We start from the raw sequence: 25,283 nt of genomic DNA, 5'->3' as shown, positions 1-25,283 counted from the left end.
TAATGGTATATGTACAATTGGTATTACACCACACTGCTTGCTTTCCCTAGGACTGTGGGTACCGAACTTGGAGGGATGAAACCGATCTACCAATCAGATATCAGCATCACCACACCAGACAAGGAGAGAGACAAACAACCCACCTCAGTACAAACAGCAGTAATCAAACTAGGCGGCGTAACATCATAAACCAAATGCAAAGGCGTCAGATTATGTTTCCCCACTCCCCCGGTAGTAGACAAATCATCCTTCTTAATCCCGAAATTAACATTATTCGGTATACTCAGAAGATTCTCTACGCTCCCTAGCTCGTTGGTGGCTACTCCGTCTAATACTACCTTCTCACCGAATTTGTATGTTTCCACACAAGCTACGACGGGCACTCGATGTTCCTTGGCTAGCATTGAGACGATGGCGGTTCCGGATCTGGAGTATAGTGCCCCGTCTGAATGAAGGGCGGAGCCACCGAGGAGGACGAGGTCTGCCTGGGGGAGGATAGAGGAGAGGAGGGGGAGGAGGATGTAGGTGCAGGGTATGCCGGCTGATGTGAGGGCTTCGAGGGATTGGCGGCCTATAGAAGGGGTTAGCTGATTTCATTTTATGGAGGCACGTTGGAGATCAGGTGAGAAGGTTATTGTTGATTATGGTGATTGGGAGGACCATCTGATATAGGAAAGGTGATGTGGAGATTATGGGATGTGTATACGATGTGATGTTACTCACCTTCCAGTAGCGGCCTAGAGTCAACTACAACTACCTTGAACCCCGCCTCGGGGTCGGACGCTTTCATATCCCTATGAGCCTCCAGTAAGACCCTCTCAACGACAGATGACCTGCAAGGCGACAGCTGTCAGCAACAAAGCCAGTGCTCGGGCGGTTATTCATGCAGCGCGGCGGCATGTAATGATCTTCATCACTCACCTGGCATAGGTCACAACGGTATCACCATTCCTGATCTTCTCTTTTGCATTGTCCGCAATGACTTTATCGGCGAACTCTATCCGGTCTCGAAGGTATAATCCGATAGCTTCGACGAGGTAGTCTTTTTGCTATACCATCATATTATTATGAGCTGATCCCTCCTTCGTTTCATTTGGCCACACGCAGTGAGATAATAGCTCACCTCGGCTTCTGACCTGTCTCCTTGTTCGCCCAGCCTATTTATCTCTGATTTCAACCATCTACCAGACCCACCGGAGTGTCAGATCAGCTGAACTCTGCTCAAAACACCCGGTCGAAAGAATGTTACCCACCTGATGGCATTACCACCACCCACACCCTTGGGTCTACACCCCTCCAGCCAAGCGATCATCGGACTCAAGTAGATCGGAAGGTCCTTCCACAATACAGCCTGATCAGGACACTCATAGTCGCGTATCACCTCCCTGAACGCAGACATCATACCCATCGTCCTCGCGTTGGCTCCCCTAAGTTGACCAGAGGACATCAACACCCCCAACCTTATGATGATAGGATGTAATTTGCCATTAATGAGCGCAGCGGAGGTATCGGGGGATTCCTGGTGCGGCAAATGCGAGAAGAATAGGTTCTGCTGAATTGTCGACAGTGACAAACCGGAGGGCTCACTGAAATTTGTAGGTCGTTGGGGTTTACTTGGACCACTCGTTGTGGGAGGTGCGAAAGATGCTTGTCGACTATCCACCGAATTCGACACTGAAAGCGTGGGTCTTCCCCCCTCTGCGGCGGGGTTCTCGCCACCACCTCCTCGGGCAGCTACTGCTGCTGCTCGTTTTTCTTTCTTGAGATCTTTGGCAGATTTGGCTTTCTCTCCGCCTGACGCTCCTTTTTCAGGTTTAGGGTTTTGATTTTGGTTTTGAGGTTTGGGCTGTTTGGGCTGTTTGCCTTGGTTAGCGGGCTTAGATGGTTCTGAGGGGGATTCTGACACCATGTTGGCTGGATTTGAGAGTAGTGATGATGTATAGGGCAATAGGTTGATTAGTGAAGATGAGAAAAGAAGATGAACGAGGAATGTCATGTTGAGCGAGTCGGATTTTGGGTTGTAGTGCTGATGCTCAACCTCATTTCATCACCACGTGGCGAACCTCTCATTCTCGTTCATTGTGCTCTTTCCACTTGATATCTCTCATGCATATCACACTCCAGGAGAATGTTCATCACAGTGGTGGATATGCATATGCATAGCTTGGGACTCATTGGTCTAATAAGACAAAACGGTATATGCATGAGCCATGGCATGGTGATGAGATGTCTATAAGTACTGTGATGACATCCGACGGAACCAAATTTGTTGTTTCAACATATTTCACGCTGCTATTCCAAAAGTCATCTCTCATCTTCCTTCACTGCTTACTAGATCATCCTGCCTTGTAATTAGTCAATCACCCCTCTCCGTCGACCCTTCTCCTCCAATTCGGTGATGCTGGAGGCTGGATAATCTCCTGACATTCCTCTTCACCTCGCAATACAGGGGATATCCTCACCGACTTGAGAGCTTGACAGATACAAATCTCACATCATGTCATCTTCATCTTCATCCTCCACCGCCGCTCAAGCTTTGGCCAGAGCAACAGCTCTTAGGTCTTCTCTTGGACCCAATCCCGAATCTCAGGCTGTACGTCAATGTCTTCCGTCCATGCAGTGCATGACTGAGCTAATCACCGTGATACGCAGAAACGTAAATTCCAAGAACACCTGATAACTCTCGCCTCATACGCTGAATACGAGAACAAAGCCTTCTTCGGTACTTTTGTGGCCAAATACTTTGGCGAATTTGAGGATCTGCAAGATAAGGCTATAGATGCATTGTTGGATCTGTGTGAAGATGAGGATGAGAAAGTTAGGATAATAGGTATCAAAGGGCTGGGACCTACGGGGAAAGCTGATCCGAGGTGGGTGAGGGGGAATACTGGGGTGCTTTTACAGCTTTTAGCATGTCGTGAGTCCATCTTCAGTGCTGCCCTGCCTTCATCAGGTCATATATCATCCAATGGGAAAGTGTTGGAGCTGTACACACGGGGAGAATATGCTGATTGATTTGGACGACATAGAACCGAGAGAACTGAAATACGTTAAAGAGTCTCTACATACCCTCTTCTCAGTCTCGCCTTCAGAAGTGCTCCAAGTGATGATGGACGATTGTCGGAATACAGAAGAAGAGACAGGAACCTCACGAATGAACATCTTAGAATACCTACAGTATGATTTGGCTGAACAGAGGAAACTCTTGCTGGAAAGTGGGAACAACCTGGATATGGAAGATATAGTTAGAGAAGGATTATTCGACATACTTGAACATGCCAACGAGAGGGAAAGTAAGATTATATTGGGAATACTGGAACCTATGTCTACTGTTTCTGGGAAGAATGTCAATAACCAGACGAAGAAGAGGTATATCAAAGCTTTGATACGGTCTATTCCCCCAAGGTCATCGATAGACAAGACGCAACCTCTCTTGGAGTCATTTAGGACATATACTCAAAAGGTCCCACCGGCCGATGCGAAGTTAGGTATATCCCTTCTTGCCAAACATGGGGAAGTAGTAATCAAGCAGGGAATGGGTAAAAATGATACCACGGCAAGATGGTTCGTAGAAAGTTTGAAAGTTTGGGTCAGCGAAGTAATCGATAGTTGGAGTATCAAAGGAGATGATCAAGACTTGGAGGAGGACAATCTAGCTCCGGCTTTCGTAAAGACACACTTGCCGCCTTTTCTTGTGAGTAACCCTTTTGTTCCAAGTATTCAGTATTGATCCTTACTGATGTTTTACTGTGTTAGGACGAGTGTGTAACCCTCTTTCGTAGAGGAAATCTCGCTTCGGCTGGGGACGTCATAGAGTTGCTCCTCTTCGCCATATATCGCTTTACCACCGACGTGAGCTAATACTATGTCCTCGCTCCCATAATCGGAGTCAAGCTGACGCCATCATAGCACGATCGCAGATCACAGCTGATCATTCGAGCAGACTCAAACACCTTGACAGACCTAGCGAAGGAAGCTATCAAAGTTGAAAGGCGTACACAAAAAGGCTCAACAGAAGCGGAGAAATGGGCGAATATAATAGACATGGCAGAGGTATGTCGTTTCTATACCCCAATTCATCGCATAATGTCTAACAAATTTCGCAGATATTGGCCAATCCTCGCTCGAAGATCGTCAAAATTGTGCCGTCTTGGGGAATTTCGACCAGCAGAATACCATCAGGCCCTTCTTCATCTTCCAACCTCACACAACGCCAGAACGATCTACCCCAAAGGACTGCTACTCCGCCCAATGCACCTCGAGGGCCAAGAACATCTCAAACTCTTCCGACTGGTCCAAGGAACAGTACTGCTGGTCCTTCTTCATACCCCTCAAAGCCTGTCCCTTCCGGTCCGTCAAATGGCACCAGATACCCTATACCATCCGGTCCTTCGTCCTCTCACGCTCGACCTCGACCAGATTCTTACGATAGAAGGGCTCGAGCTCGGTCTCCAGATCGAAGAGCCAAGTCTCCCGATAGGGGACCTCGATCTCCCGAGAGGAAAGCGAGATCACCAGAAAGAAGTCCCCGATCGCCGGCCAGGGATCGACCATCCTCAACCAGAATATCCCCTCCACCACCCGAGAGGAGACCTCCCACTGCTCCATCTGCTAGACGTGAACCACCTTCTGCATTTGCGCCTGCGCCGAAAGCTATCCGTCCGACTATTACGGATGATCGACCTCCGACACCTCCACCAGACGAACCCAAACGACTCATATCAACGAAACCTCCCGTCATTCCTTCCCAGCCTGAAACTACCACTAATTCCCTATCAATCCGAAATGCCGCAATCAGACAGCCGACCTCTCCTGCTGCCGATACACCAACTGCAAACACTGAATCATCTACGAAACCAGCTATGTCGATACGCTCATCTAATCCTAAGATACAACCTCAAATTCCCTCTGCTCCGTCTACATCAATCCGTTCAACACAGGGAGAAATCAAACATTCCGAAGAAAACCCAAAAGGCACTTCGCTCGCCGAGCGTCTGGGCGTGTCATCGCCCGCTCCTGCCCGTGTTGCTCTGCCGTCCAACCCAAATAAACGAACTCGAGAATCGGATGACACGCATACAAATGGAGGTGGCGATAGGCAGATGCAGATCAAGAAAGAGGAAAGACCATCATTGTTATCTAGACTAGGATCAAAGGATGGGGAGATGCCCCAACCCAAACGAATGAAGGAGGAACCAATCAAGGACATCCCACAGAAACCCAAACTAGAGGTCAAGGAAGATGCGGGAGGTAGATTATCGTTATTAGACAGGATCAACGGGAAATCAAGTCAATCGATTTCCTCCCTTTCACCATCTACGACGTCGATAGAAATCAGGAGTGGTACTCCTTTGCACCAAGATAGCAAACCCACCTCCACCTCAGCAACCCATAACCAAGGTCTGAGCATCCTCAACAAATCAGCTACCTCTTCTCCGCAAACCCAACCTTCATCTCTCCCTCCCAGACCCACCCAACCGAGAAGTATGACAATACTCTCCCGATCTGTCAACTCCACTTCCCCGTCCATCCCGTCAGCTCCGAAGGGATTCAGTATCCTCAACAGAGCGGCCTCTTCGTCCTCGCTCAGTCCCGCTACGCAGCAAGAAGAAGATAACGGCGTAGTAAGGAAGGGAAGGGGATTCAGAACGACCACGCCCGAGGGCCAGGGCAGGGATATAATCATGGGTGATAGTACACCTTCAACCGTCAATGCGGTTGCTCCATTGGTCGGAAATAGTAGTGCCAATGGCAGCAGCAATGGTAACGGAGGTACAGGGTTGGCTGGAAGGTTGAGTGGGAATCTCAATGGTGGGATTAGAGGTAGAAGTATGCGCGGTGGTTTTGGATCTAGATTCGGACCGAGATGAGAGATATCTCTGATGAGTGAGGAGAGATAAGGTACATGTATAATCACATAATATATCACAGATGACGAGCATTATCAACGAAAGACCACTGCATTCCGCATGATCCATCTATCTGATAGCATTGGCTGAACAGTGATGATTGAAAATCTTGTATGATGTGTGCATGATGATATAATCTATATTGAAAAGATGAGGTACGGGATATAAAATGTGATGGGTGATATATAAAGATGTATATGGTAGATTGGTAGGATGGACCAAACAGAAAAAAGAAGGCATCAAATCGAATTGAACCGAATATCTAACGAACATCCGCTTTCAAAGTAAATAAATAAACGAAATTGTCCTTGATCACTCCTCCCTCTTCTATCTCCATCTCTAATGGAAAGGTTGAAATGGTATCCAAATCTAAATTCTATCTAAGATAGCTAGCCGTATTGAATCTAAACTGGCAAGTTCGATTAATTACGCCTTGCTATCCCCCGGTCTAGCCTGTTTGGCCTTCTCGATCCTCGCCTGATTAGTCTTAGCCACAGCGTAGACCACACCCGCGACCCCACCAACTCCAATGGCAGAGACGTTCCCTAAGTTCGCGGGATCACCAAAGAACAAGATACCCGAGGCTGCCACGGGCAGCTTGTTGAGCGCCCCAACCATTGAATAGGTGGTGGATCCGCACGTTCGGACGCACCATGCAGTAGAGTAGGAGATGAATACTGCTACTGCTCCTGAGAAGGCAATAGCGGATAGAAGGAATGTCCGGCCTACTTCGGGGCTATACATGACACGTCAAGTCAGTTAATATGTTACAGATCGTTAGGACAGGGAGGGAGAAAGAGAAACTTACAAGTTTCTGGCGAAGGATGCTGATCCCCAATCTTCGACGATGAGTGAGAAGATGAGTAATACAGGGATAGAGAGGAGGTTGTTGTAAAACATGGAATCCCAATCTTTGAAGCCTGTAACCTTGATTCGCTTTCTCATGAAGAGGACCTGTCGGGTACATCATATTAGCATTATTTCGATGTGGTTTTCTTGAAAGTCTTGGGGTGACTGAAACACGAGAGTGATGAGAGATGGTATAGGATGTTCATGTAGAGGCACTCACATAAGCAGCAGAAGCGATACAATTGATGAACATCCACATATACCCCGCATTCAAACTACCAATCACACCCGTGGGGAGAGGTACGTCCGCTCCGCTGGTAGGATCGATAACAGCCACTCCAGCAGATAACCTAGCGAGGGTAGAGGAGATATCTGACCAAGCAGCGATGATGGATGATCCAACCATGAGGAAGAACGAGACAAGAGTCAGACCGGTGACGTTTCCGCCGAACCATAGGACTTCTCCGTAGGCGATTAAGATGATAGTGAGATTTTTGAAGATCCTGCAAATTTACACGATGCGTCTCGTCAGCTCTACACTACCGCATAGAGTACGGGGGAAAGGCCGAGCTCACGTGTATACTGGGATAGACAGGAATTGCAAGGATTTTGAACCGGTGTAAATGACTGCTACGAGGAGGAAGGAGACGGGGAACCATGTTTTAGCGTCGGCCATGTCAAAGTCTCGGACTATGAGCGTGAACGGAAGTCAGCTGGGGATGCTTTGTTTCGATCGAGTGATCCTCAACTGACAGCTGATGATACCGATTCGTTTCACTGTCCACACACAGGCTACACATACTGCCGATTGGATGGTAAGGACTGTCGCACAAGCATGATCAGCTCAAACATTCACGATGCTGTCGGGGGCGATAGCTGATACTCACGCAAGAAGGTCATAGTGAATTGATGGCCAGATACTACGAATTTGTTCACGACAGTCATCATAATAGACGCAACGCAGTAACTCAAGATTGGCCATACTAAGTAAACGCAAACGAAAGATTAGCTTCATACCCTATCACACGATGTGACCAAGCGCAAAGGGAGCATAGCTCACCTGGTGATCCAGCAGGCATACCTGTCTCCTCCTTCTTGGCCTTCTCAGCGCCATCAGCAGCCTTCAACAGCGCCTCTCTCACTTCAGCTTCGGCCCTCATCCTTTCCTTCTCGGCCATCAGACCCGGTGTGGAAGATCCAGGAGTGGAAGCTTCGAGAGCAGCAGATAGGTTGGTGTATGATCCTCTGGGGGATAGACCGTTGGGCGTGTGGGGTCGAGAGATGGTTGGTGTTCTTGGACCTGACATCTTTGGGTGGGGGCGCTATGTATTTTTAGTGATCGAAGAAGAAAGATGAAAGAGAGAAAGATGAATTGAAGAGGTGATTGGTTCAACGAAGATGTGAAAAAGGTTTTGATAGAGATCTGTGCTCTTGTGATATGATGGGAATGTGAAGTAAAGAGTGTGTGTGTGAGTGGTGGAGTAATTACTCGGAGACAGACTGAATTGAATAGGAATACGAGTAAGAGTAGGAACTGAAAGCAAAGGTGAAAGAAAGGTACCCCTTTAGTTCTCGTGGTTTTATCGAAGTAAGATGGAGAAAGAGGTGAAGATGTAAAAGTGAAGATGAAGATGAGATGGGAAGAGAAAGAGAGAATGTCAAAGATAAACTATATCCGTACAGCTACATCAAGAATCCACCATACAACAATAGTAGCTGCAGTGAATACCTGAAAATACAAAATACAAACGAAAACAACAAAAGCTCACTGTTGACGCGCTAACGGCGACAAGGCTATTTTACCCTGAATTACACCCAATTTACGTGATTGACACGCGTCTCACTCAATAGGAAATTCTCCTAATCCGGTCCAGAGCCGTTATTATGCTCTGGCTCTGTTCCTCGTTATCACACCCTGAAGAGCTTGTTGCTGGGAATGACCTACTGTACGGAATGTCGCATGAAATGGAATGGCTGGAATCACCACTCAAGTATGCTGGACAGATGCGGTATGCGGTATGCCAGTGGCTTCTTATCGGTCTTCCAAAGTTGAGCCTGAGAGATTTGCTGGAATCGGAGATGGAGATGGCGACTCAAGCTCATGAAGGGGAAATTTGGATGCATTCGGATCACACATGGTGTTGGTTATATTGGGCTGCTTTGGGGTACAAAGTCCAATATGAGGTCAGATGTGGAATGCTCAGGTCGTTATAATCCAATGTTGTATCTCAAAGGGAATGGCTAATTCGTTGGCATCTCCGATATCTCGGATTGTCTTTGCAGGACGAAGTGAACTGCTCGTCGCGGACACTATAGTGGAGCGTGGCGAATGGGATCCGCAAGGTTCGCAGCGTTGTCGGGCCCATCAATGGTCTTGAGGTTGATTTGCATTATGAGTATTCCCACTCAGTCTCAGCCAAGCATCGTTGCGCTATCCATCCTATGTTGATCCCTCGGGCGCATCGTGCAAGAGTACGGTAAGTCATCTTCAAGTCTATTGACAGTATGCACTCGTATCTGTAACATATCGGCATTACGTAATTTTTTCGATATGTGCCACTAGGCAATCTGAGGCCGACTCGAGCAGAGGCCCGTTCCTCTATGCGTTGCGATAGGGATCGACTCGAAATGTAAGACCCATCATCGCGTTGGACTAATAGATTCATTTGTGCATTTGACGTCGATGACTGAGATTGCAGATTGTCATATAGTATGTATACAAGGATGTATGCAGTTTGCCAGAAGTGTACACAAGAATTCCTTCCATCCATTCTTGTCATGATGAATAATAAATATTGGAATGTCGTTCTGTTACATTCAAAATTCTAAATTGAGTCGTGAAAGAAAGTACAGCCACAATTAGAGAAAAACCCGACAAAGAAAAGTCATATATCTTAAGATACAATTCAACCAAACGACACCAAAGAGACATCTTGGCCGAGTCTGGTCTGAAGGCGATATCTTGCTAGTTTCCTCCTAGCTTTCAAAAGGTATTATCGAAAGATGCGTGAGTTCAAATCTCACAGATGTCAAATAACCTTTTTATATGTTCTTGTACAATACAAAGGAAGGAAGTGCCCTTGCTTAGGGGGGGCCGTGGAAGGGGGTCAGGTGGTTCTGCGCTGAAGGGCGATTTCTCCGATGTAACGACAGGTGTTTTTGTGAGGGTTATGCCATAAATGGGGTATTTGCCGGGAACGCTGTATTGAATGAACTGGTCGTGGAATTGGAATTGGAATTGGAATTGGAAATGGCGATGTATTTGTTGTCTGTGGAATGAAGGGGGAAGAACCGAGGCGACTTGATCTTACTGTGTCGACTCGTTTCGTGATGTATTCCCCTTTTCCCAATTCCTCACTCTCACTGGGATTTGAAATATTGGATGGAGAGTTGTCTGTGGTCTTTTTCTCTGAGAGCCATCCAGACATGTCTATAAGGAACTGAGTCAGGCTATCAAAGAGGTCTGTGCTCAACGAGGCGATTGTGCCATCAATGAATGAATGGTATATCCCGAATGGTCCTGTACTGTTTGTGTCTGCACATAACTCTGCTAGCCACCTGTCATGGTCCTCTCGTAGTTCATCAGCATACCGTTTCATCTGGTAGATCATCTCTCCTTGCAATGTGAACGAGGCTGGAGCCTCAATAGCTCCCAACTCATCTCTATAGTAGACTGGTGTCGTTCCTTCACCTTGCAACTTGCCAACTCTTTCGCCATACCAGCATCATCTCTTCCTCAATAGTACCTACCTTCCAATCTATTGCCTTCCCACCATCATCACAGTGATAAACCTTCGAAACCAAGTCAAGTCTCCCACCGTTTCTCAACACCTGCTATTGATCACTCTCACCATAACACTGCTAGCTTTCCTCGTCGACCCTCACTCCCCAAAATACCGCTGTCATCTCAACGTACAGTACATCACCAGGTATTCCCTTCACATTCTCTCCCTCTAAAACTCTGGTTATCCCATCTCAGCACTTCATCTCCACCCCCCCCATGCAGCTGCCACTCCCCTGTCCGTCTCGTCGACTGACGTCTCTCTTCGCCGTTGCCGGCTGGCTACGCCTGCTCACCATGTACCTATCCCAATTTCAACGTCTAGGGTATCCCACTCCTCCGTGCTTCTTGCGCTTTCGCTCCTATACCCAGAATTCTCCCTCTCTTTCCTGCCCATACAGACCTACGCCTCCTTCAGTCACCCAGATATAAAGGTGTGGATCGTACAAAGCCAATTGATGGATCGTGGTGCAGTAGAATGGGGCTTGGGGTGGATGTCTGTCTAGTGAGTGTCGCTGTCACTTCAACGCCGCAAAGCCCATGGTCGTATGTCAACATCACCACTGAGGAAGGAGGAAGAGACCTTGGCTCTTGAGATCCGTCGACTGCATCGGTCGACTGATCTTAGTCAAACAACAATCCAATATTCCCCTCTTATAGTAGTAGCAACACTACTGTACGATATTCACTCTGGCCTCGCCTCGCACCTGTCTCGCAGGAGGACGACTGTAGTCGCATCACTACAGTCACTGTCCCATTACATGAGGTCGATTGGAGTTAGGTAAGTGATCTCGATCCTCATCTCGAAGAGACCTTCGATCTTTTGATATGTACGATCGCTCACATGGCTTTGAAGCCAGCACCATTCAAGGGAGCCACAACCATTCGAATATTCTCAATATGTTGTATCTTGAATATCATGATAATGCATAGTAAGTAATCCAAACTCGAAAAGATCATATGTGGTACCTGATATAAAACTATATATACAACGCCACTTCTGCACCCCTCTCTCCAACCCCTTCTATACAGCCCACACTATATACCCTTCCCCCTCGCCCAATCTCTACTCAGCCTCCAACAAATCCACCCCCCAATAGCCGCGCTCACCCCTCCAATCCTAAATATCAATCCCACCGCATCGGGTGATCCTCCCTCCCCTCCCAATCCCTCTGCCCTAACCATCAACCTCTTGACCACTTCCTCTCCTATTTCAGAGACCACGTCAGACAACCCCTCGGTGGAGGGATCAGTAACGTTCCCAGTGAGGGGTATAGTCGTATGTGGATGATGGGCCGGTAAGCCTTTTTCAGGTTCCATCAAGTAAAAGATTATGGAAGATAGGAAAGTGACTACGAATTGAGGTAGGACCAAGAAAACATTATGTATACCCAGTATCACACCTGCCTTGTCGGCTGTACTTGGTCCTTTCTCCTGCGAACGGGAATTGGAAGTGGAAATGCGAGGTGAGATAGGTGAGGGCGAGATGGCTCTGTTACCATTCTGCGTGGATATTCGGCTTGGATCTTGCTCTTCGTCTTCTGATAAGTCCGATTGCGAGTATTCGTCAGAATGACGAAGGATCACCGTTGATCCGAGGCCTGGCTCGGGCTCGCCAACAGTTTCTCCCTGGATGATCAGTGGTGAAAGACCACCTGAGAGTTGTTTGTTTCCTTTCTCATCTCTCTCTTCTTTCGTCAAGGGTTTTTCGGTATCGTTATTTTCGTGGTCTTCGTCATCTTCGTCGTGTATTACGAATGATGTGTCATTAGGAGGCGAATTGGATGAGCTCGCCTGAATCTGGGGTGGATCGTATGAGTAACGATTCGATGAGATGGAATGGCGTATGTCGACTGATGGGCGTGATTGCATTATACTCAGTGGTTGGGATCGGTCAATAGTCCCGTCGATCAGGATGAGTTCACCAAGCTATATTTATGGTCAACGAAGTCAGCGAGGCGATTCAGGTCATACACCTATCATAAATAGACTCACCAATGAGTATGGAGCCCCTAGATAACGGATATCGGATCAGCTTCCAACTTATAAGATCGACAAGGTAAAAGACAGCTCACACTGAGACAAAGCCCAACAAAACCCAGTAGTAGCAATAACGAAATAAGCACCGCTGACAGTAGTCACAAACCTATAAATCTCATTAGCTTTCACTTTCATACCTCATAGCTTACAATGGTGAGATTATACCCAACGTACCAACTAGCAGCCATAGCACCAGCAAAAACAAATTGACTGATCCACCAAACCTTGACCAAGGTCAACCCCTTGAAGGGTATCTGCCAAGCCGAACCATCTCTCATATTTTCCACCAATCCTGCAACCCAAGCTATGGATTTCTTAATGATCCCACCAGACTGTATTTCTTCTCTTGCTCGTTTCCATATGGCTGAGTTTGGTGGGTTCTCAGGCATACCCTGACCATTCAGCGACGAATACGCATGGGCAGATTCAGGCTGAACACCCGATTCGGAAACTAGGAATGGAAATCCGATGGAGGTGACGATGTTGACCAGAGCTTGGAGGAGTAATGCCCTGGCTCCTGATCTCACGGCGTCCGCTGCGAAGGTGGCTTCGTCCATATCTTCTGGCATTGGCACGGATGCTTTGTAGATCTCTGATACCCATACGGTGGTGAAAAATAGGATGGGAAACCATCCGAGACTGTATCCAGAGTCAGCTAAGCTCCCTTTCGCTTCACGGCTAGCTCACGATGCGAAGAACTGGACAAAGCAGATCGTCCGTATTCCCGGTGGAAGTGAGAACATGTTGTCCCAGATGGATTTCAGGTTGGCCTTGAGACTACTTTGCGATTGCGGACGGCTAAACCAATTTCGACAAAGCCATCAGCTATCCATCATTGCGGAGACAACAGTAGCTGACTCACTCATCTCGTAGTAAAACTCTTTCCGATACGGCCCACGATGTGAAGGTATGTGAGATCATGAGTATAGCGCTAGTCATGAACGACAATATCTGTAGTTGCGTTTTCCCCAGGAAAGGTAATACCGGCGGTAGATCCAAATTTCCACTAGACAAAGCAATCCCCAGAGTCAGCTCCTCGTTGGGGAATTCCAGATAACGTCTTGAACAAAGCTCAGGGTATGATCATCATGGCATATCACTCACACAAAGAACCCAAAGACACTTCCAAACCCAAACATCCTCCCGGCCCACGCACTTCCTTCCTCCTGTTCCCTCGGTGGTAACGTATCAACCACCAATGCCCTATCCGTGGACATCACAGCATTAATACTAAAATCGATCAAGTAGATCGACCAAACCGCCAAGGCAATAGCCAACCATTTCCCACCATTGACTAAGCTTGATATCTCCCTGGTCCAACCCAACATCATCATGGCGAAGACGCAGATGGCACATCCAGCTAACATGAATGGGCGCCTTCTTCCCAGAGGGGACCGAGACCTATCTGCGAATATACCGATGAGGGGTTGGACGATTAGACCGGAGAGGGGTCCAGCCATGAAGACGAGTGACATGAATGATTTGGATAGGCCCAATTCCAGTAGGTAGGGTGAGGCATAACCCATTTCGATTGACCAGACGCACTGTCACCATTTCGCAGTATCAGAAAAGTCAAGTTAGATGACTCAACATGGCATCTCATGATGAAGATAGGATCTATGTCTGATCGAGGTATTGCTGCGTGTTCTGATTGATTGCTCACTCACCTGTATACCCAACATTCCTACGGTCAACAGGGGGAATTTCGCCCATTTTGGTCCCTTGACATGAGCAGTTCCTATCCACTGTACTGAATGTCTCTCATTCCCCTGTTCATCTAGGTCATACTCCTCGTCAGCACCGGAGGGTGCGAAGAAAGCTCCTCCAGTCATGGGTGGTAGGGGTAAAGTGGAGGTGGGTTTTGGGGAGGTGAAAGTGAGAGGTGGTGAGTATTTTGGCGGTGAGGTTCCAGGGAAATCTAGTGTTGGTTGAGTGCTCCCCTCTATTAATGATTCAAGTCGACTTGTTTTGAGTGATCTGTATGAGATATATATGCTATGAGGTATGAGGTATGGATGAAAGGAGTATCATTTATCCAGCTTGACCTTGACAGCAGCCCATACTACGCGTAGCACTCAACGCTGCGATGAATGGTTGAAAGCGGTCACATCCGCTCCGGGGTCCCATACCCCCAGATTGATCCCGGTAATTCACCGTGGCCTTGATTATATATGATCTGAGTTTATTTAATTTTCTCCCAGCTTGTAAGATCCCCCTCCACTCAATTTTACAGCAGTCATACCATGCAATTTCCTCGCATCCATCAGAAACATCTCTGTTTACCTCTTGTTACTTCCTCTTCACCTACATTCCTCAATCAAATTTCATCCTAAAACGACCAGGGATCTTATACGTGAGGTCAACATCCCCCCTATCTCAACTCTCACCGGATATAAAACACATAACAACCAAGAAAGATGGCTTCTCAACCTAACCCCAAGGCTTTCCCTTTGGCCAACGCTCAACTCACCAACCAGGTAGGTTTGTCATCTCTTTCTTTAAGGTATGTGCAGACAAGTATGGTAGCTGATCTATTGGGTGATGCTGAAATAGATCCTCGATCTTATTCAACAAGCTCAACACTACAAGCAATTGAAGAAGGGGTGAGTCTGGATTCTCGCTTCAAAGATACAACATCCGCGTCACTCCACATTCTCAACATCTGGTTGAATTAGTTGAACTCGCTTACTTACTTATACGCTGTTGTTTTCCCACAGTGCAAACGAAGCTACCAAGACCCTCAACAGAGGTATCTGTGAATTCATCGTCATGACCGCCGATGTCGAGCCCATCGAAATCGTCCTTCACTTGCCCCTCTTATGTGAAGACAAGAACGTCCCATACGTCTTCTTGCCCTCCAAGACCGCTTTGGGAAGAGCTTGTGGTGTTTCTAGACCCGTCATCGCTGCTAGTGTGACCACCAACGAGGCTAGGGAGTTGAACGCTCAGATCCAAGCTGTCAAGGTGAGTACTACATTCATCCTTGTAACTGTTCCTAAGCTTTCTCAATGCAGAGATGGATGAATGCAGTTGCTGACTGATATTGTGCCATTTAAATAGAACGAGATCGAGAAACTCCTCATCTAAGCGGATAGTTGCGAATCTGCTCGATGGATCTGTGTTGGAAGCGCCAATGAAGAAAGAACGGGGACGAGGAAACGAGAATGCGGAATTTGTGATTAGACTTTAATTAGTACTAATGCATAATCTTCTTTCGTGAGGTGTCGATTTCGGTCGCTAATATATACAGCGCTCTGGCGTGTCATTCTGATATGTTCGGGGAAGGAGCGATGCACTCGCATTTGTCAGTGTTACTCATACTCAACCATGATTTTATGTCGATGTAGAAATTTAACAATCACACTGCCATCTACGATCATTCCGATGTCGTCAAATCGAAGCGAATGGAGTGAAGATGGAGTGTTCACATGTACCAGAACTCAAGAACAATCCTTTACGTGCAGTCTGCAGTTACAGTTTAATACCGCTACCATTGAGATTTCTCTCGAGGTCAATGAGCAGATAAGTAAGAAGGACTGACAAAAACAAACCCCGTTCTCTTGGTTGGCCGATCCCACTAATTCTGCCTCTTCTCGCATGTTGCACGTAAGGCCATTGCAAACTTGCATCCACGAATTGCATATCTACAAGGCTGGCTCGCAACTCCAAATTTTTGGCGGAGCGGATGTTGTTATACTTTGCTATCTACGTATTGACCACGTGAACTTACTCTCAACTCCTCACTCTCATCGTCGTTCTCGCATTTGTTACCACATATCGTCATCGATGTAGTTAGTGTTTCGAAGCTCATCGCTTAGTTTTCCATTGATCTACAATTGAATCAATTACACCGCTAAATGGCCGCTCGATCTCTCCATTAGAGAACTGCACATCCCCCGACAAATATAGGAGATGACATCTTCCTGGACCTTTGGTTGACTGAGGAGCCATATCTTCATGATGAGTGGACGGTACAAGTGCCGCACGGTGACGCTTGACGTACGCCATGGCTTCGATGGGGGGATGTCCCGAGTTAGGAATAGGCAGAATCATCTGTTCAGCAGCATAGTTGTGCCGATCTGTCGTCGCATCCAGTCGTACTAACATCTTTCGTATTTCTGTTGCGCTCGGTTCGTACGAATGAACACTGTTGGAATCCCAGACTGCCCATCTCCCCTCTACCTCCCCCGTGTTGGACAGAGGTACATGAACCACTGTGTCAGAATCTTTGAATGTGATTCGAACCGCTGGCAATACTTCAAATCTTGTTGAGTCATTCAAGTTCCCCCCGAGAGATGAAAACGGAATTTTATATGTCTCGCCATCCCAGTTCGCGGTGAGGTTGTTGATGCTTACGATCAGCGGAAGCCCTTCTTGGGAAGGTTCACGAGACAGAGTGAGATTTACGCGGCGGGTTAAGCACATGGTGTCATCCGCATGGATGTCTGGGAATTCGGAGTCAGAGGTCATCTGGAATTGAATGCCTGTGTGAGCTGGTGGAATCGAGAAGTCTGGATCTCAATGTTCGAGGAGCAGTGCATGTGTAGAAGAGAAAAACAACGATACAAGTTGATTTCCAAAGGGTCGTTTATATATGTACGCTCATGTGCCTTCTGGTTCATGATGGGTGTTGTCCTCCTTTAAGATCACTGTCGTTTCAGGAGAGAATCTGAACATTCTTGGATCCTTTGTATAAAGCCTTTAGTGTCAAGTATAGGAGCGCTGCGATAATATCATTTCCAGCCTGGGCCAATGGGCATTGAGAAGTCTGTTGGATCTGTCCTTGCTGCTCCAAAAGGCGGTGCAGGGTCGCTCAGACAGTACTCGAGGCGCTTTGCTCAGACGTTGGTTTCTGGCGGCCGAAAGGAAGATGATTACTCTTGCTCCACCGTCTGAAAGGAATGCTCAACCTGACCCAACATTTTCATGTAAATGATAATGCATACAATACCAACAAACCCCGACTCACTCATCCACCTAGGTAGCTCAAGCTCCACCCCTCCGTCGAGGTTTGAGCCCCTCACTTGCCAAACCCAATCCCACACCCTCTACACCTGGCTCGCCCTTCCTTCCCTGCGGTATCTGCTGCTGCTGCTGCTGCTGGGTTGACTCCGCTATACGCCGCCTGGTATCTTCCATAGCCAACCTCCTAAGATCCTCCGCAGAAGAGTGTCGCGCCGGATCAACCGTCGAACTGGGTTCGGCTATCCCCCGTTGCGTAGGTGTAGGTACATCGTATGATCCAGAGCGGATCTCCTCAGAATTGAGGGGATTGACATGCTGAGGTTGACCGATCTGTTTGAGCCGTGCTGCTCTCTCTGACGGGGTGGAGGGACCGGCAATTTGCGAGGGGGCTTGAGGAACGGATCCATCTGGTAGGAGGTATCCCTGTCTTATCCTTTCTTCGCGTTCGCGGGCTTCTATGGCGGCTATTTTCGGTTGGAGGTTGGTTTGACGGTTGGTGTCTGTTTGGAGTTCTTGTAAGGTCGGTGGTTCTACTCGTGTGTGGGAGAGCCCTAAGTTACGACCAGATGTTAGTGGGGGTTTTACGTCTATATCAGGAATATGGACTAGTTGACTTACATGCTCGCCATTGTACTTTGTACATTGCATTTTCTATCAGCTTGGTACGATTCGGAAATCTGGTAGAGAAAAGATCAACTCACCTGGTGGTCTAAGTTCCGCCCTCGAATACTCTGCTAAATCCCTATTCTTCTTATATTGCACGAACCGCTTCATACGTCCTCCAGCGGGGTTGGGTATCTCAAAGTATTTGTTGCCTGGAGCATATCAGCTGTGTTGCCTACTATGTAAGTGACACGAAGCGACATACCTTGTAGGTCATATCCTATTAACCCCTATAGATGACAGACATAAGCTGTTAATCCCGCTGCTTAGGCTCAAGAATGAGGTGAGTAGCTTACCTTTGGTCTGAAGAATTTCTTTACTGCTCCAAATATGCCGCTCATCGTTGGTGATTTTTAGGTTGGCCAGTAGGTCAAATGGATCCTAGAAGATGTGTCCTTTGGATATGTCGATCTTCTAACTGTCTGAAATGATGAATTCATCGAGACTCGGTTGGTGGAGGTCATCTTCAACATTGGCATGGTATGATATATCCGATTCCGCTGCAAAGTATTCCACGTCATCATCTCGTATCTTCCACGACGCGTTGCTCGTATAAATGACGATAAATGACAACAAGGTACATGTACAATACATATATGACGGTCAGTGCTGATATACTCACAGCATTGCTATACTCTCCTTCACAAGCTACTCTTACTCTTCACTCCCTACCATATCAATCATGTCTTCCTCATAAATATCAACCTGTCTACAGAATAACACCTGCAGTCCCCTCAAAGAACCATGGGCCCCCGTAAAACCGTCAATGGCGGTAACGCAACCGACCTCGCACCTCCCTTGGAACCTACCATCAAAGCCAACACAGAGAAGGAAAAGGAAGATGTAGCTATATCGACCCTTTCTACCGACCCCTTACCAGTAATCAGAGTGAACAATGCCAATCTTGGTGAGATCAAAGCTGCGTTGGATGAGATAGTCAAGAAGGTTGGTTCTTTTCATCCTCGTCCTTCATCACAACACATCAAGAATACACCTCAGTCCTTTGTTCAGCTTTAGACCATGCTGACATCTCTCTCGCAACGTAGCACCTCCAGAACCAATCCTTCACCCCCTCCCTCCTCCACCCGACCGTCCATCTCTCCCTGGGCTACTCATCCGTCCTCCTAGCCCTATCCAGCGTACTTTACTCATTGAAGGTCGATTTCGAAGATTCCAAACCCATCTTATGGGTTGCAGTGGTCGGCTATACAGTGATACAAGCTGTATTGTGGAGTTGGAAGAGATGGGTCGAGAAGGGGGAGGTGTTTAAAGGGAAGAGAAGGAGGATGGTGAAGAGGGTGAGTGATGTTCTCTATTCCAGACTTTTGCACTCTGTTTGAGAAATACTCAACACTCGCTCATCAAACCCTCAGACATATTCATGCAATTGTATTGTATTTCAACGTACACCCGAGCTAATCTCAATCGACACACAGATCGAAACAGACCACATCCAGATCCTCTCCTCAACATCCCTCGACCCCCCCTCACTCCCGCAACTCACCCTCTCCCCACACACAAGACCTTCCTCCCCTACCTCCATTCCCACCTCCCCCATCTCCTCATCCCCCTCTACCCTCCCAGCACCACCAACCCTCACGTCCTACTCGTCTTCTGGCGGGAATGGACCGAGCTATAATTTGCAGTTAACACTCTCCATAACGAGCAACAACGGTAAATCCCTGATACATAAATCGAGGTTGATCGTTGGGAAACTTGTTGGCGAGCTGGTCGATGAGAGTGGAGGGGTGGAGAAGTACGAGTTTGAGAGGTGGTTGAACACTGTACTGGATGATTTGGGTGCGGGCGAGAATGAGGGGGAGGGAGAGAAGGAGGAATAGGAATTGGTCTTTCGATATGTCTGTACACGATCTCGTCTTGATCGAACATGAAATACGAAATCGTTTCCAAGTTGCTTAGGTATTTCCTTGTCTTTTGTCCTATATGGCTGCGTTTCATATACAATAAGTCACCTGCCATAACCATGTTCGTGCAGACATACATGTAATATGCATCTTACGGTAATATGTCCAATATACAGTATATGCTTATATGAGTTGATTTGGAGATGACTAGATATACAACCGACCTAGGATCCCCTCATATGCTTTGATCCAATTGGTGTACCCGTCGTGACCCTCCAGAGTGTATATTTGGGACTAAGCGAACTATGAAAGCATCACCGTGTCCGATCTTACAATCTTGTTCCGCCGTTCATCGCAGATCGTGGACTGCCTGGCGGGATAGGGGAAGTTCCATCCCAAAAGTCGTGGTCAAATAGAAACCCAAACCCAGAAAGTTCAGGTTCATCCCTATAAAACCTCGATCTCCTGCTCTGCACCACAACCGAAACATCTCTGTATTACCCTCCTATCACCACCCTCATCTATGATCTCATCGGTATCTTCGAACTGATGTATATGTTCTGATTCCTGTTTACGCTGATACAGATTATTTCGCGTGCGTTTACGTAGGCTAATCGAGATGAACGCAATGTCAATCCCAATCACGACCACCACGAATAGTCATGGGTCAGGGGATGTCTAGTAAAGTGGATGGGAATCGCGATGAAACCACACTCACTCCCTCAACCCCTGCTCAAACTTCTCCTCCCTCTTCCTCTTCTTAAACTCCTCTCTCCTCTGCCATTCCTTATCCAACCCCTCCTCCCCGCCCCACTTGTCCCAAGCTACTTTCTCGACCTGGATTCGGAGGAATAACATCATATTGCTATATGTCGATGCGTGCGGGTTGGGGCGGAGTAAGTGGGGAAGAAGATCTTCGTCTTTCAATTCTGGATCGGTGAGGAGGTAGTCCTGGTGGTATACACATTTAGCTATCCCGTAAGTATGGAGTAATGAGATGAGAAGGAGGGGGATTTACCTCTTTACATTCTGTCTTCGTTAATAGCGAATACTTCTCTGGGAATTTCTTTTCGCAGTTTTTGCAGACTGTTATGTCGAATACCTAACATGAGTTGGTTAGTCAATGTTGCGCATCACCAATAACTGAAAGATCCTAGATATTAAACTACACACCTTCAAGAATTGATGGTTGATTTCCAAAGTATTACACTCGACGCATCTCGGTGATTTATCAATGACGATAGCTACGCACCACGACCGAAAGGTAAGGACCGTTCCATCACAGCAGAGATGATGAGACGAATAGACGATCATCTTGTTGAGGGTTGAGACACTCACCAGGCTCCTCACCCTCCCTTATCATCCTCTTCTCCCTCTCCTTCTCCCTAGCAAGCTCCACTATACTTTTTATCCTGTCCCCCTCTTTGTCTTCTTCAGTTAAGAACCCTCCTCTGGAATTATGTAGTTTACTGAGATCGTATTCAAAGTATTTACCCTGCGGACCAGTAACACATCAATATCCCAACCCACACCGATGTCCCTACTGAATAAGCCCTGGTCTACCGCCCTTTCCTTGGATACTGGATGAGCCAGAAAGAAAAAAAAAGACGTACCAATCCCGGATCCCGTCTCAAAGGCGCCTGTTCCTCCTTGTTCTGCTGCTGCTGCTGGACCATATTCCTAGCTGTCGCAGGGACGTTCCCCGCCTTATGTACGTACGGATGTCCCCCATCTCTCGTTGATCCTGTGGACGGTCCAGCACTTGCATTAGCGCCAGACGTGGAGGTAAGCTTGTTCTTCGCTTTGAGCCTATTGAGAGCTGCGAGTCTAGCTTGAGAGGGGGTCAGGGGTGGTGGAGCGGTGGAAGTGGAGGGGGTGGACATGGCGATGTGTTGGTTTGGGAATTAGGAATTTAGGAAGGGAGAGAGCTAGGAGAGCAGTGTTGGCAATGTTTGATCAAAGGTGAGTATAGGATTGTGAGTACAAGAACAAAGAATGAGCAGTTGACAAAAATATGAGGATGAATACGATGAATGACGTCCTTCATCAACACATAGTTGGGTGGCAAACATCGATCACATAACTTACCAGCTGAAACGGGAGCAGATGCTGTTGCCACGTGGACCTCATATGGCTACCTTCGCTCAGACCTGCGAAAGACTATAACTAGAAGTAACAATGTAAAAAGTAATCTTGCAAAGTCAACATTCACTCTATCAACAACGACATCAGCAAGCGAATCAAGTGATAGGCAAGACAGAGCAACATGTCTGGTGAGCTTACACACATCACTGCAATACAACGAAACGACGGGATGCTAATCCCCTATGAAACTTGCTACCAGACTACAAAGCAATCCTGGAAGAAGAGTTCGAGGTGAGCTCGACATCTCTCATATCCATCAGCCATACTTGAGTACGACGCCTAATATATCGATGTACAGGTATTAGAGTCGATATTCCCAGATGAGCTTGAAAGTGGGTCCCGTCCGATGTATCTGCTCGAGCCAACCCAGGACGGAGCTTACGTTCCTTTGCTTGGTATTGCAGAACTTTCAGAAACATCCGTATCGATCCGTATAGAACCTGAAGAACAGTCCATCTCGGATCCTAGTGCGTAATACATTCCCATCTCATCAAAACATCCAGACTCAGCGGGCAGTCACAACTATATTCTTGTACGGTGCTGACCCCATCGCAGTCACAATACAGTTGATCGTAGATTACCCCGAGACCTATCCAGATGTGATACCCAGCATGTCCCTCCAGGAGATAGAGGGTGAAGGGGAGTTGAGGGAGGGGGAAGAAGATGTTGTGTTGGATAATCTGAGGGAAATCGTGAGTATTTATTCCCATTTCTCCAGAGGAACGATGATTGTAGGGTGACTAGGCATCTTGGGTATTCGGGATATAGATAATATCTTATATGTATTCACAGGGGGGTAAGCTAATCTTTATGTATCCCTCAGGCCGAAGAGTCGATAGGAATGGCCATGACATTCACGATAGCCTCAGCGGCGAAGGAGGCGTTGGCTTTGTTAATAGTGGAACGAGCGAGGAAGGAGAAGGAGGAGGATGATAGGCGGACGAGGGAGTATGAGGAGGTAAGTCAACGACTGGTCATACTATATTCAACATTACCTACCATCCTGTTCTCTTCTTTCTGTGCGAGGAATCCCTCATTCGCTCTCTTGCTGACACCTTGTCTTCGCTCAATGGATCAGGCCGAAGCGGCTCGTACGAGGGGAACACCGTTGACCAGAGATCTATTTGATAAATGGCGGAAATCATTTACCGCCGAGATAAGAGCCAAGAGGGAGAAGGAGGAGCAGGATAGAGTGAAGGCTTTGAATCCCAAGGAGAGGGAGGAGTGGAGGAAGAGGAAGGAGAGACCGACTGGTGGGTTCTTTTACCGTATATCGATATTATCTGGATATCCATCCTGGCGCTTCATTCTGTCCAGAGCTGGATCGAGATGGCCGTGTCAAGTATCATCAATCTCTCTCCACTCGTTCAACCCCAAGCTAATCTTCGCTGTACCTCCCCAGGCCGCCAGCTATTCGAATCTTCCTCTGCGCTAGCCACGTCCGACGAAGGGTTATACGAAGAAGGCGTAGAAGAAGTGGATATGAGGAAGTACACGAGGGAGCAGAGAGAGGAAGAGCGACGTAAAGAGGAAGAAGAGGAGGAGAGGAGGAGGAGGGGATTGGTTAATGATGGGGATAGCGATAATGAGTAGGTCGCTGGAGCTGGAGGGTTATGCGAGAATTTTCGGATACATTTAGTTTAGTGGTATCCTTCAGTATCGAGAGGATGATAGCATCGAGGATGATTATGACTGAAGTTGCTGGTCTTGATGACGATATGTGATACATATGTATATACTGATATAGATCAATCACCTAATGTAAAGATAACTTCTCTGACATCTATCTCATCTGCCCAATGACCACAGTTGGACCTGAATCTACGGATACAACGCATTTCTCCTTTCCCGATACTTTCATAGGTAAATTACAACTTGGCTGGTATTGACTTTTTCTCTTTCTCTGATTGAGGTCCCTTCCGCATCTTCAGATGCGTCCCCGTAGCATATATCTTACCAGTATCGAAATCCTTGATCTAATTCATATTCCAAGAGAATCAGCTCATCCCGATAACCAAGAAACCAAATCCTTTCTCCCCTTTTATCAGATATTCAAGGTGAAGTGATAGTATCTGATTTATAAACCCACCTCGCACCGCACATTAGCCAATCTCAAAGAACATTTAACGATCTCCACCTGGATCAGTAATTCCGTATTCACAGGCGCAGCGTTGAGACACTGTAATTCCATTGTGAGAGTTACGCCGGCGAAATCTGGTAAGCCCCAGAAAGTAGGTGTGTGGATGGCTATAAGAGCTGCTGAGGTCATCCTGTCGTGGGATCAGCTAGGTTGTTCATATGAAGCAAAACGAGACAACCATTGACTAGGTAGAATGGTGGTATCATAATTTGGATTTGAGGATGTGACACTCACGTATCTAATATCCAAGAGTACATTGCCCCGTGCATATTCCTACTCAGATTAGACATATCTGCGAGATGTCAGTGATGGATACTTGTACTAGGGGTACAGCTCAGAGATACAAAAAGCCTTACTTACCGTCCGTCACTTTCCCCCTGAAACTGACTTTGAACCCATCTACCTTCCTCCACCCCCTCTCATCCTCGGGAGGTACCTCGTCAATCTCATGGATTGTGAAATGCTGGGATAGGTGGCTGCCGTAGCCTGCTGAACCTGTTATGCTTTGGAAGAAATCTTGGTCTTCTTGGGTTGGTTTGGGCATTATTTGAGTCGAGTAGAGATTCAACCTCGCTGCTGCCTTGTGAGAATGCCTCTAAGCACGGTGTGATGAAGTATATCTTCGAGGGTACTGGTATGCTCGGTGATGTCGATATAAAAGTATGTACAGATGCTATAGATGCAAGTACTATGCATCCTATCATCCTATCATACTGTCGCTCTCCAGCTGAATGTTGTCAATCAGTTTGCTCGGTTACCACAACACCGAGATTAACCGGAAGGTGCGTCATTACGTAACAAGGACCCGAGCGCGTGTTTGATCTGTGGACGTGCCTGGATGAGATAGATTAGTGGATGAAGTGAAGCCAGGACCAGACCTCAACTTTGTGCATCTTTGTGCATCTTTGTCACTATCACATCCTCCC

The 25,283-nt window shown here is 47.2% G+C and overlaps 10 protein-coding genes across 10 annotated transcripts; 4 read left to right on the top strand and 6 right to left on the bottom strand.

Moving 5' to 3' along the window:
- Positions 1–23: 23 nt before the first annotated feature.
- On the bottom strand, positions 24–1,909 carry I302_107353 (uncharacterized protein; the record flags this gene model as incomplete). Its single annotated transcript, XM_019193516.1, has 6 exons — positions 24–86; positions 144–571; positions 724–833; positions 922–1,049; positions 1,124–1,181; positions 1,254–1,909. The coding sequence occupies 6 exons, from the start codon at positions 1,907–1,909 to the stop codon at positions 24–26; spliced, it is 1,443 nt and encodes a 480-aa protein (XP_019044993.1).
- Positions 1,910–2,497: 588 nt separating this feature from the next.
- I302_107352 (uncharacterized protein) lies at positions 2,498–5,870 on the top strand (the record flags this gene model as incomplete). Its single annotated transcript, XM_019193517.1, has 6 exons — positions 2,498–2,593; positions 2,653–2,917; positions 3,030–3,694; positions 3,757–3,852; positions 3,910–4,053; positions 4,107–5,870. The coding sequence occupies 6 exons, from the start codon at positions 2,498–2,500 to the stop codon at positions 5,868–5,870; spliced, it is 3,030 nt and encodes a 1,009-aa protein (XP_019044994.1).
- Positions 5,871–6,335: 465 nt separating this feature from the next.
- Positions 6,336–8,065, bottom strand: I302_107351 (GDP-mannose transporter 2; the record flags this gene model as incomplete). Its single annotated transcript, XM_019193518.1, has 7 exons — positions 6,336–6,645; positions 6,718–6,863; positions 6,979–7,261; positions 7,334–7,448; positions 7,512–7,580; positions 7,646–7,741; positions 7,819–8,065. 7 exons carry the CDS (start codon positions 8,063–8,065, stop codon positions 6,336–6,338), a joined length of 1,266 nt encoding a protein of 421 aa, XP_019044995.1.
- A 3,512-nt stretch (positions 8,066–11,577) lies between these two features.
- On the bottom strand, positions 11,578–14,411 carry I302_107350 (uncharacterized protein; the record flags this gene model as incomplete). Its single annotated transcript, XM_065870445.1, has 8 exons — positions 11,578–12,468; positions 12,535–12,551; positions 12,615–12,685; positions 12,754–13,218; positions 13,267–13,377; positions 13,442–13,585; positions 13,684–14,123; positions 14,247–14,411. The coding sequence occupies 8 exons, from the start codon at positions 14,409–14,411 to the stop codon at positions 11,578–11,580; spliced, it is 2,304 nt and encodes a 767-aa protein (XP_065726517.1).
- A 585-nt stretch (positions 14,412–14,996) lies between these two features.
- I302_107349 (ribonucleoprotein-associated protein) lies at positions 14,997–15,666 on the top strand (the record flags this gene model as incomplete). The annotated part of the gene is made up of 4 exons (XM_019193520.1): positions 14,997–15,056; positions 15,133–15,182; positions 15,297–15,543; positions 15,640–15,666. The coding sequence occupies 4 exons, from the start codon at positions 14,997–14,999 to the stop codon at positions 15,664–15,666; spliced, it is 384 nt and encodes a 127-aa protein (XP_019044997.1).
- A 1,899-nt stretch (positions 15,667–17,565) lies between these two features.
- On the bottom strand, positions 17,566–18,548 carry I302_107348 (uncharacterized protein; the record flags this gene model as incomplete). The annotated part of the gene is made up of 5 exons (XM_019193522.1): positions 17,566–18,095; positions 18,163–18,177; positions 18,246–18,359; positions 18,413–18,437; positions 18,504–18,548. 5 exons carry the CDS (start codon positions 18,546–18,548, stop codon positions 17,566–17,568), a joined length of 729 nt encoding a protein of 242 aa, XP_019044999.1.
- Positions 18,549–18,951: 403 nt separating this feature from the next.
- I302_107347 (uncharacterized protein) lies at positions 18,952–20,048 on the top strand (the record flags this gene model as incomplete). Its single annotated transcript, XM_019193523.1, has 3 exons — positions 18,952–19,152; positions 19,254–19,505; positions 19,644–20,048. The coding sequence occupies 3 exons, from the start codon at positions 18,952–18,954 to the stop codon at positions 20,046–20,048; spliced, it is 858 nt and encodes a 285-aa protein (XP_019045000.1).
- A 471-nt stretch (positions 20,049–20,519) lies between these two features.
- I302_107346 (DNA repair protein) lies at positions 20,520–21,955 on the bottom strand (the record flags this gene model as incomplete). The annotated part of the gene is made up of 6 exons (XM_019193524.1): positions 20,520–20,682; positions 20,791–21,023; positions 21,091–21,174; positions 21,246–21,316; positions 21,411–21,567; positions 21,686–21,955. 6 exons carry the CDS (start codon positions 21,953–21,955, stop codon positions 20,520–20,522), a joined length of 978 nt encoding a protein of 325 aa, XP_019045001.1.
- Positions 21,956–22,338: 383 nt separating this feature from the next.
- On the top strand, positions 22,339–23,810 carry I302_107345 (uncharacterized protein; the record flags this gene model as incomplete). Its single annotated transcript, XM_019193526.2, has 8 exons — positions 22,339–22,345; positions 22,417–22,448; positions 22,516–22,549; positions 22,622–22,684; positions 22,773–22,909; positions 23,041–23,175; positions 23,296–23,470; positions 23,620–23,810. The coding sequence occupies 8 exons, from the start codon at positions 22,339–22,341 to the stop codon at positions 23,808–23,810; spliced, it is 774 nt and encodes a 257-aa protein (XP_019045003.2).
- Positions 23,811–24,085: 275 nt separating this feature from the next.
- Positions 24,086–24,901, bottom strand: I302_107344 (uncharacterized protein; the record flags this gene model as incomplete). The annotated part of the gene is made up of 4 exons (XM_019193527.1): positions 24,086–24,193; positions 24,307–24,487; positions 24,592–24,649; positions 24,718–24,901. The coding sequence occupies 4 exons, from the start codon at positions 24,899–24,901 to the stop codon at positions 24,086–24,088; spliced, it is 531 nt and encodes a 176-aa protein (XP_019045004.1).
- Positions 24,902–25,283: the final 382 nt, after the last annotated feature.

This window comes from Kwoniella bestiolae, chromosome 6 (genome assembly GCF_000512585.2).
Source record: "Kwoniella bestiolae CBS 10118 chromosome 6, complete sequence".
Classification (NCBI taxonomy): Eukaryota; Fungi; Basidiomycota; class Tremellomycetes; order Tremellales; family Cryptococcaceae; genus Kwoniella; species Kwoniella bestiolae.
The sequence above is the reverse complement of the archived record's forward strand: the minus strand, read 5'-3'. Positions and strand labels throughout refer to the sequence as shown.